The sequence below is a fragment of the Sceloporus undulatus genome, chromosome 1 (genome assembly GCF_019175285.1).
Source record: "Sceloporus undulatus isolate JIND9_A2432 ecotype Alabama chromosome 1, SceUnd_v1.1, whole genome shotgun sequence".
NCBI lineage: Eukaryota > Metazoa > Chordata > Lepidosauria > Squamata > Phrynosomatidae > Sceloporus > Sceloporus undulatus.
In genome coordinates this window covers 126,378,474-126,389,946 of record NC_056522.1, presented here as the reverse complement: position 1 = coordinate 126,389,946, position 11,473 = coordinate 126,378,474, and the positions used below count along the sequence as shown (strand labels likewise).

The 11,473-nt window shown below is 36.2% G+C and overlaps 1 protein-coding gene across 1 annotated transcript in view; it reads left to right on the top strand.

Moving 5' to 3' along the window:
• Positions 1-11,154, top strand: part of CD109 (CD109 molecule) — a 96,319-nt gene extending 85,165 nt beyond the window's left edge. The window contains exons 30-33 of the mRNA XM_042446333.1: positions 4,448-4,590; positions 7,992-8,148; positions 8,919-9,021; positions 10,117-11,154. Coding sequence (XP_042302267.1) covers positions 4,448-4,590; positions 7,992-8,148; positions 8,919-9,021; positions 10,117-10,289 — 576 coding nt within the window. The 3' untranslated portion in view covers positions 10,290-11,154. The remainder of the gene's footprint in view (positions 1-4,447; positions 4,591-7,991; positions 8,149-8,918; positions 9,022-10,116) is intronic.
• The last annotated feature ends 319 nt before the right edge of the window (positions 11,155-11,473 follow it).

Genomic DNA, 11,473 nt, shown 5'->3' with positions numbered 1-11,473 from the left:
CAGTAAGATGTTAAGCCCACAGACCTCAAAGTATTAAAACTATTTTTTAACATTGCATTTCACCAGAAAATTCTAAGACCTGTAGCTGACATGAACAAACACAAAATAGGACACAAATTATTCAGTGTATGATGGTTGGCTGTTTTGTATTACATGGAGCTGAATTGAATTGCTAGTCCAAGTTGGAATAGACCCATTGAATCAGCTGCTGAATCAGTGTCAATACTTGTGTGAGTTCCATTAATTTAATGGATCTAGTTTATCATGATGAGCAATTGGATTTAGCCCTTTGTGTTACAAAATGAGGCAGAGGTAGCTTTTTAGTCTTTAGTAAAAAAAGAAACTTATCTCTAGTATTGGAATTAAGCAGTAGAAAAATGCTAGTGATTCAATAATTCAAAACAGATTAAAAATTTGTACAAGGAACAGCATGAAATCTGTAGGCATCAGCATAGTTATATCACTAATTCAAATATGAACAGTCTCCAGTAGATGGCCACAAAATCACATTTACATCAAATTACAAAAACAGTGGATCCACACTCTGGGGGAAGTATACTTTATAAGTGTAAAAGAAAGCATTCCAAGAACAGAAATGCAGCCTAAAAGAAAGATGTGTGGTCTTAATTACAAGGGAAGGCACTTGCATGACTTTGGTCCCACACACGCAAGGATCAAGTATGAGAAACACACCAGAAATGTACAAGTGCACTGTACAACAAACAGCATCTGTGAATATGTTGCACAAAGGGTGCTGCATTACATGGCTTGGATCTGCAGTCCACACAGTGTTGAAAGGTCCAGGTATTAAGCCTGGTTGTAAATCATTAATAAGTATGAGTTTTGGTGGAGTGAATGTATAGTGGCTGCATTCCTATTTCTACCACAAACATGTACCCTACAAAAAATGTTTCTCAAACTGTCTGGTGTAGTGGAGTCTGTTTCTCCCCACATATCATTATTATTGCATCCAGATAATTTTCCCAGAACCTTGTTGAGACCAGCAGCCGATGGCTTGTGGATCACTGTACTGTATTGAATAGTAATACACTGCGAGTTGCTGAAATGCCTATTGCTTATGATGCCTATTGGTTTGCCTTGCTTGCAGCAGAGCAAGAAGAACATGTTTTGGTCTTGAATTGATACTGAAGCTAGGAAAGAATCTTCACTCACTCCTTTGTGACCATTTTCCTACCTGGACATCTTTTTGGTCCAGCGCAAGGAGAAATGGAAAACTAAACATAAAACATCTTCCAGTAAGGGGAAGTTTAAGGGGTCATTCACTATGTTGCTCCAGATGTTCTTCTGTTGCTGGTAAATTGTTATCGTTTTGCTTTTCTTGGCAAATAGTGAAACAACAATGTTTGAGTGATGACAAATTGCTGATATGCTTCCAGTTTGATTTGACCAAATTCACAGCATGCCTCTATTGCTGAGAAAGCATGTTTGACTAACTATTCTTTGAGGACCTTGATTAACTTATTCTGAAGCTTAGGAATGCAAGGTTTTTTTGGGGACAGCAATGTGTGTTATCATGGATTTTGATTATGAATTATAGTATACATTATATGTATTTACTTTGCTAAGTTTTAGGACTAGACATGACACTAATGCATCTTTGCACCTAGTTTTTTTTAAATGGATCTATTGTGGGATTGATAATTAATGAGATTAGTTGGGCTTGAAGGAGCTATATATCATAACATATACATCCAGACAGGAACTAATAAGTTAAACTCAATTAAGTTATCAGTTACATTGGAGATATTCATATAATTAAATTTATTTTTTAATTATAACAATTGAATTAAATTGGAGTTTTAGCATTAATTTAGTTCCAGAGTTAAGGTATTAATTAATTTTAATATATTTATTAATTAGGGAAGAGACAGTGCTAAGGGGTTAACAAATTTTATATTTCCCATCTGGCTCTTCACCTGAACATTTCTTGGATTTTTACTGACTGCTTTTTGCTTTTTTTAAGTTCCTCATAATTGAAGAATTACATTGTTCAAGTTCACTGTATCTAACCACTTATTTTGCCTCATTAGATTATGATACTTTACTTAATCCAAGATTGCAAGATATTAGATTTTAAACCAACAAATAGTTCGCATAGTTTAGGAGGTGGTGGTTGTCTTTGCTCCTTGATGACCCTTTTGTGTTCTGCACCAGAGACAACATAGAGGTTTCTCAGCTGCCCCAGCAAACTGAATTTTTAAGGTTTTATTAATTCTGGGACTTTTTTTTGAGCAACATGGGAACCAGTAAATTTTAAGGAGAGAAGGAGGTAAGGGATAAATTTTAAGGGAGAGAGGAAGAGAAAGTAAAAGAAAAGGTTTTGATCGGGTGGAAGTGAAATTTGGTTTTCAAAAATTCATGCATCTATTTCCTTTTCTCCAAAGCTCAGAAGAGACATGGGTAGGGGCAGTGAAATTATGGATGGCATTTTTCATTCTCACAATGAAGTGAAAGCATTTAACTTATATTTAAATGCCAATTTAGCATAAACTTTAATCCTTGGATCCTTCCATTTGATTCAGTTGATTTTTAAATGTTAGTAATAATGATTAAATAAAAGCATTATCTCTCTTCAACTAACTTTCCTGTTTCTGTTTACATTACATGCTTTACTTGCCTGTTTGTTCATTCACTTCATCTTTATTGCCTCACCTGTGGATCTCAGAATAGTATACATAAAATATGAGCATCTACACTATGATACAGAACAACACACAGGAGAAGGAACTGTGGTGAAACTGCCCCAGGGAGGGTTTTCCAGCCAAAACAAATTATCAAAAGTTTTAAAAAATAATAGAAAAGATGCATTGAAGAAGGACAATTATTTTGCTCATCTCTCTGCCACATAGTAATCATGATAATGTATTTTCCCTACATCTGTTGTTCACTATTAATCTTGAACTGCCTTTTTAACTGCCCTTTAACTGTTTTCCTGCTTGTTTTATAGCCTCTAACATGCTAGTAAACCTGAGAGCTGGCAAGCTTTACAGATGGATGTAGTAAAACCACTCTAACAACAAGCCACTTTGGGTAGAGGGAATTCAGAGAAAGTTGAAAGGTGTGGGGAAAACGGCTTAGCTCTTTTCTCACATGCAGTTACATATATGCCCCATCTCAAGTCTTTTCTTTGCAGAGTATAAAATGCATGTTTTCCTTTTTCAAAAAGGAAGGAGGATAGAGTTGGGGGACGGGAGGGAATTCATCACCAGTCAGGGAAATATTCCTTGTAAACACTTTCAGTTTGCTTGGCAAGAGTGGCTTGTGGTTTCCCATGCCAGTACAGGTGTAGCTGAATATACTTTGAGTATTAGAGAACTTCAAAGAAGATACCCAATGAGTTAAATCATTCAGATGGCTCCTTTAATGTCTGGACTAAAACCCAGAATAGATTGCTCACTCAGTCTGACATGGAAGCTGCCAACTAAGTGCTACTTTTAAAAGAGAAGGGGGCAGTGTTAAATGGGATAGTTCATTATGTAGAACTTGCTTCTTTTAATATGCCAAGTGCGTTCTTTTTGCTGGCAGTGAAGACATCATTTTTTAAAATTGCCTTAGCAATAAAATATACTGTACAGTAGTTATCATTCCTTGCCCAAAGATAACCTGTCTTTGGTTTGCTTGCCTTCCATCACTGTATATCAATTGCTTGCAGTGCAGATGTGATTTTGATTAATTTTACAGTAATGAAGAGCGTGGCAGGCTACTTGTAAACTTCTCCGTCATTTTTCTGCCTCTTCTCTTGTCTTGAATTGCTTTTGACCTCCATCCAAAAGGATAGATTGGTCACTCAAGGATACTTTGTGAGGAAGTACAAAGTGATTTCTAAATTTATAAGACAGAGGAACTTTGAATAATTTTTAGAGCAAGCAAGGAGAAAGAAACCAGCAGAGGAAGAATATTTATAAATTTGCTGTAATTTGCTCTGCTTTTAATTTATATTCCACTTTGAAAAAGGCCACTTGAATAGCATTGGGAAAAGGGTGTCTTGTAATGTGACACATTTTCCAGGAGTTGGAAATTGATGGGAGTTTTAGGAGCAAAGTTTAAATAAAAAGCAGTCAGTATTTTTGAATGCAAAACATTTTCAACTGCATTAAAATGTCTTCAGATTTATAAAAAAAAATATTGCTGAGATTTCATGGTGTATATAGTAGATAAGAATTAGGTAAGTTCCCTGATTTGCTTGACATGATGTGACATTTTTGTTTAACCTGCACACTAGACTGTCCCAAAATATTGTATGATGAATATTGATACTGAAAATATATCACAAGGATAACATTTTCATAATTTAAACTACTCTTTGTACATGTTCACCTTTTCCTGGAAATCCGTAGTTATTTGTCTTTATGCTTTCAGTTCATTGCATTATGCCAGCCATATTTATTCTAGCAATATCACAATTTTAATGCTTGCACTTTTGTAGCTCAATATTATGTATAATGTGGAAAACTTACATACCAGCCGGAGGCGTAGATCAGCACACGATCAAGAAGCCTTTGATTTGGATGTCAGTGTGAAGGATGACAAAAAAGATATCAATCGTTTAACACTGAATGTCTGCACTAGGTAAGTAATTATGTGAAACAACCCCATTTCCTTTTAAAAATTTACATACTTCTAATAACCTCTGAGTGAGACAGGTTTGTGGTATCTTTATGTATACATTAGTTACATAATTTCTGTTGGTTATCTTACAGTGAATTCTTCATTCCTTGCTTGGCCCTCCTGACAATTCAGATGTAAACATTATCTCACCAAACCAAAAATCCTATTGAAGTCAAGGGAACACTTTGAGTAAACATAAAGCCAGATGTCTGCATAACCAGTGAAATTACTTTGCTTTTACTATATAGCAACCCATTACCTTCCATTGAGATTTATTCATTCATATTGACTGTGATCTTGCACAAGATTTTTAGTTTGCCATGTTCCATCTCATGCCTTTGTCTGACCTAACATGCATGAAATAAATATTACAGGTAGGTTTATCTGTAATTTGGAAGTGTCTTGGTTGTGAAATTGTATTTCTCTTTTACAGCAAGCACGATCCAACTGTTAGGTTGGGAAACTAGGGTTCAAAACACACTGCAGAAACAACCCAGTTTGAAACTACTTTAAGTGCTCTGGCTCAGTGCTAGGAAATCCTGGGAATTGTAGTTTATAGTGACAGCAGAGCTCTCTGACAGAAAAGGCTAAATGTCTCACAAAACTACACAGAATTCCCTCACTGCCTGGGCAGTTAAAGTGGTCTCATACTGGATTATTTCTGCAGTGGGTTTTGGACCTAGATTTCAAATACCATTTTGGGAAGCCTACTATTTGTACTCGTTTGCACATCTGAAAATGGATATATTTATTTCTTCACAGCGCTAAATTGAGGATGAAGAAGTGCAAAGTAATTTACACATTAACAACTCAATTCTGCCTTTGTATATATGGTTCCTTATAAGCAGAGTTCTTCTGCCCTCCTTAGACATGTGGGCAGGGTGTAGAGCTATTATGTGGAACTGGAAGTCTGTGTGTGCCTCCTGTATCCCCCCCCCCTTTTATCCAAGAAACGTGAGGTAGAAGGTGCATGTGTGTGTTTTAAAATGTGAACCTTGTGACCTGCCCAAGCATTCCGATACAGCCCCTCAGTGTTGTCTCGTAATCACCACACAGGCTCTCTCTTTCTATGGTTATTTTCTAGAAAAGAAGTATGCCTTTATGGTAATGACTGGAGCTCTCTTCTCATCTGCAATTACAGTGTAGACATAATTACATCCAGTTCCAATTCAGTTATTTGTTTTCAATAGCAGCTACTTTGGCCTGGCAATTCATCCCACAGATGGTTTTGTTTCCTTTTAATCTTATGAGCCAACTTCAGCCAGCAGTTGTACAGAATTTCTTTCAAAGCCATATCTGTATTTAATCAGCCATGCCGCCAGGCCCAAGAGCATTGCTTTGAAAAGTGAGTCCTCCTCTCTTGAAAATTGTCCACATATAAAAAGAAATACAGTTTTATTGAATTACTTTTAACTACTGTCAAGCAGTTAAAATACAGATAGGTGACACACTTTATTTCATGATAATAGTTGTGGTTTATTGTCCCTGCCAAATAAAATTCTTTTGCCACCTATCTAAAGAGTTCACTTTCATAAAAGGGTGCTTATGTATTACCTCATAGAAAGTGAAAGCCACAAACATGTTTTTGTAGCCTTGCAGTATGATGGAAGTTGCAGGCGTCTACACTCGTCCTTCCACATTCACTGGGGTTAGGAGCACAGGACCCCTGTGAATGTGGAGAAACCGCAAATAACAAAAACACTGTTTTTGGTTTTTTGTGGGTTTTTCGGGCCATGTGGCCATTTTCTAGAAAGAGTTTCTTCCTGACGTTTCGCCAGCATCTGTGGCTGACATCTTCAGTTTTTACTTGAAAGAACACCTCTCTAGGAATCTCTAGGTCCTCCAATGCAACTTCATGGTCAAGATCTGCCAGACATTGACCATAGAATTGCACTAGAGGAGCTACAAATGTTTAGTGGAGTGTCCTCTCTAGGAATCTCTAGGTCCTTCAGTGCAACGTTTGGTTACAGTTGACCATAGAATTGTGCTGGACGACCTAGATATTCCTAGAGAGGACATATTAACAATCAAGTCTGCAAAAGTCAAAGCCGCAAATGTGGAGGGATGAGTGTATTGTACTGTGCAATTACCATCTGGAAGAAGTTGCTTTTATGATTATTACTAAAATGCTAGGAGAGGAGCAGGAAGAAATACCTCAGAGGCTCCATTAAACAATTTAATTATTTAGGCTAATACCCTAAATCCACTTACTTGTCAATATGTGCCACTGAATGCAGAGGTACCATGTATACTCAACTATAAGCTGACCTCATGTATATGTCGAGATCAGGTTTTGGGGCCAAAATTATGGATTTTGCCATGACCCGTGGATAGGTTGAGGATAAAACTTGGCTTCTTCAGTGTGTGGATGTGTACGTATGGCAAGAGAGCCTCTCATTGAGGCTTATTGCTTCATCATTTCAGCTTTTGTTTCAGTCAGATGAGTGGGCAGGAGATGGACTCTTAAACAGCAATATCAATCAATCACCCAGGAATCTTTCTGTTTGGCTCCAGAGAGAAATAAACTCCTCTCCGCACTGCATGGGAAAATCTGAAAGAGCTGCTATCACATTACCATAGTGATCTGTAAATAATATGTTTAATTGTTAAATTCATCCATTGGAAAGTCACTCCTACAAATACTACAGAACATTCAGGCAACCAGCATTTTCCCAACAAACATAGCATTTTATCATCATTCTAGTAGTTAATGAAATGGAAAGTGTCCATCAGTTAATAGATACTACATTTGCAACTTGCTAGAGAAACTAGATTCATATAGATTTGCAAGAAAGTCAGTCCTTCAAGAGCAACTTTCAAACATCTTAGTTCTGCTTAATTCTTAGTGCAAAGTAAGAACTAGCTATCAAAAGTTATGGTTACGCTCTACAGAAAGTGAAGAAACAGAAGCTTGATTTGAATTCAATTGCTAGTCAAAACCAGAGCAGACCCATTAAATCAATGAGAACTTGGATATTTTACCAGTAATGAGAGTTGGGCTAGTTCACACAAATACTTGTAATAAGTGTGGTGAAATGTGAAATGCAAACATGATCATGCTAACAATATGTGTGTACCCTGTATCTTTGTAAGTATACAGTTTCCATATTCAAAAAACGGGGAAAGAAGGTTGTTCAGATCAGATGCATATGCAGTCATATTGCAGTTTGTACTGTCGGTATTGTGGAGATGCATGCTCCTCCTGTGGTTTTTGCTGCATTACTGGAAACTGAGGTTTTTGAACTAACCAGTACTTATACTTTTTTTTTTTTACATTGAGGATTTGTAAAAGAATGCTACTGTATGTTTATTTATTGATTTTTTTAAAAAATCTATTTTCCCCTCTCTCTTTCTTTGTTTAGGTATTTGGGCACTGCCTCATCTTCAAGGAGTGGTATGGCTCTTATAGAGATTGGATTGTTGAGTGGTTTTTCTCTGTCACCCAGTTTCATGTCAGTAGATGATCCAGTTAAGAAGGTGGAGAAAGATGGAGGCAAAGTTCATTTATATTTGGACTCTGTAAGTCAATATACAAGGAAAATATTTTTGCAAATAAGCCTCTCAGTCTGCATCCACACTGTGGAAATAATCCAGTTTGACACCACTTTGGCCCAAAACACACTGCAGAAATAATGCAGTTTGAGATTGATTTGACTGTCCTGGCTAGGGAATTCTGGGAACTGTAGTTTTCTGAGACATTAAGCCTTCTCTGTCAGAGAACTCTGGGGCCACAATAAACTATAATTCCGAAGATTCTTTAGCATTGAGCCAGGGCAGTTAAAATGGTCTCATGCTGGATTATTTATGGAGTGTGTTTTGAATCTTTAACTGCCATGGTACAATGTTACAGAATTGTAGTTTGTTGTGCCAACAGAGGTCTTTGACAGAGAAGGCTAAATGTCTCACAAAACTACAGTTCCCAGAATTCCATAGCATTGAGCCATGGCAGTAAAAGTGATGTCAAACTTGATTATTTCTGCAGTGGGTATGCAGCCTTAGTTTGACCCAAAAACTCTTAACATTCATTCTTTTCTGAAACAGCATGTCTATGTAAATGTAAATATACAAGTCTATTGTGTTGGTGAAGTATAGGTGGGTGACAAATCACACTGTACTTCGGTATGAATATACAGCTATAGGTGTTGATTAATGCAAATTTTTCTGTGTACAATCAGAGAAGGATTAATTTTAATCAGTGAGTAAAAGACATTAATTAAGCATCTGTTTGACCAGATTCCTCCTTTACAGAAGCCTGTAGAGTTCCACATGTTTTCCCTTTTCTTTTCTAGTTAAATGAAACACAGTTTTGTGTAGATATTCCTGCTGTGAGAGACTTCAAAGTAGCAAATACTCAAGATGCCTCTGTAACTGTGGTGGATTATTACGAACCCAGTAAGTCTGAATGATTTTTCATAGTTCTTGTTTTCAGTCTTATATCCAGTTGTAGTTCATGGTGAGAACAATATATCCTTTTTAAGTTAGGAAAGAATTTCATTAACTGAAGGGGCACTGAAGATTTGTTTGTTAGTTTATACTATTTCTTCTTGATGTCATAACATATTTGGGCAGATTACAATACAATCTATTGGATAAATAAATACATTTGTATTTTAAAAAAAACTAAAAAAATAATCTAGTTGTTCTAAACATGTTAAGCATGTTATAATTTTAAAGAGAGTCAGCATGGTGTTGTGGTTTGAGTGTTGGACTCTGACTCCAGAGACTAGGATTTAAATTCCTGCTCTGCCATGGAAACCTATTGTATGACCTTAGGCAAGTCACATTGTCTCAACGTCGGAGGAAGGCAAAGACACACCCTTCTGAACAAATCTTGCTAAGAAACTCCTATGATAGAGGTCGTCTTAGGGTTGCAATGAGTTGGAAATGATTTGAAAGCACACAACTTCTTCTTTTTCTCCTTCTACTACTACTGCACAAACAGTACTCATTCAGTAACATCGAGGAAAGGGAAAAGAGAGCAACAAAAATAATTTTAACAGCTGATGTTAAAATAATATAAAATTATGTATCTGTATACATTGGGTGAAGTCACTAGTATATACAGGAAGCAATGGGAATCTAAAGTTAATTTCATTGCTAGTAGTATTGGAAGGGGGTTCAGATCCCATCAGCATTAAGCCAGTGGAATTTTTTTGTTATGTACCACTTGAAGGATTTGTTTCTTCTATCACAAATATATTAAGCTATGTCAGTAATGATCTCATAAGTGCTACTTAATCTGTTTCTCATTTTCAAGAGTAAAAAGCAAACCAAAAGAGGGACTTACATTCTCCAAAGGGAACTGGAGTAATCCAGTTGTATCCATAAGTCATTGCAGACTTGGCTTGAGACTGACTTCTGTTTCATGGTTCACATGGTGACTTTCTCTTCCTTGAGCACTGCATAACTATATAAAATTTAAAAAATTGTTAGGATGTGACTGGCACTAGCAGTGCTTGATGTTATTCTTCCTTCTCTTTGAAACAGGGAGAAGAGCAGTGAGAAGCTATAACTCTGAAGTGATGCAGACTTTATCATCTTGTTCCTTCTGTGAAAAAGATGAATGCAATCTTTGTGAAACAGATGGCTCATCCTTGATTTTCCTCTCTTATGAACTGTTAGTTGTACATATAAGCTTGCTATACTGTTGGCTCATCTGATCACGTGGGCAGTCTATCCACATTGCATTCTAGGTGTTCTCCATAAAGGTAACTTGCAAACTTGAATGTGGTGCATAGGACAATTTGAGAATATGCTCAGTAAGGTTCAGAGGTTGAGAACTCTTTGCAAGAATTTGCATCTTAAAATAAATACATACTTTTCTGTAGAAGGGTGAGATTCTGCTGTAGGACATCAGAAAGGAAAGTTCCAGTCAGTGGAATTTCTTTCAGGGATTAACTGCAAAATCCTGTGCATGTTTACTCTGAAGGAGAACCCCTTGAATTCAGTGGGGCATACTCCTAGGTAAGTGGGTATATCACCGTTGTCTAAGCTTCTGTGTCCTGTGACAGAAGAAAGATCCAAACTGTAAAATTCTGGCTATGTCAGAAACATAAACATTTTTTTAAAAAAAATAAGCATTTCTGCATTTAAAAGGTCAGATTTATTTGGAAGAAAACTATATATTTTAATGAAGTTCTTTATTTGGGTATTATAAGTACAGACTGTTTTCTAAATAGAATATTTTAGTTATCAAAATGATGAATAAAAAGGTTTACCTAAGCCATACATTCAATTTCATTTGTGTTGCCTTTTAGGTTGAATTAACATTTAATCTACATATATTATTGATTTCATTGGTACAAGATCAAACCCCATTTCAGATGGGCTTAATGTAATAAGTCTTTTTCAGTCAGGTTAAAATTTGTTATCACTGTCAATTATCTTCTTAGTTATATTCTGCAGAAAAAAAGACCCTTATATGAACATGCTTATATAATAGATGGAATGGGAAAGGTATAGTAACAACATGAAAAAAGGAAACTGGCTGCTTACAAGCAACTAACCATTATTGACACTCAGGCAATCACATTCTGAAAGCAGAAGTGTTTTTTCTTTAAAATTGTATTTTGTATAGTTTTTTTAATGACAAAAAATGAAAAGAAGTATCTTGAAGTTCAAGCCTTTCTGTCTTTCATGATTTCTCATTATGACCAATGTGTCTTCTCAGCCTCAAATTTAGCAACTATTTTAATTTATGGTATGAAATATATCGCTTAAGGGAAACATTCATATGGCTGGCTGCCAAGGGTTCCTGGTAAGAAAAAGCAGTTTCCCATCAGTCCTGTTGGTATCAAAAGCTGTTGAACTAGAGGTTCAAATGCTGTTGAACTACATTTGCCCC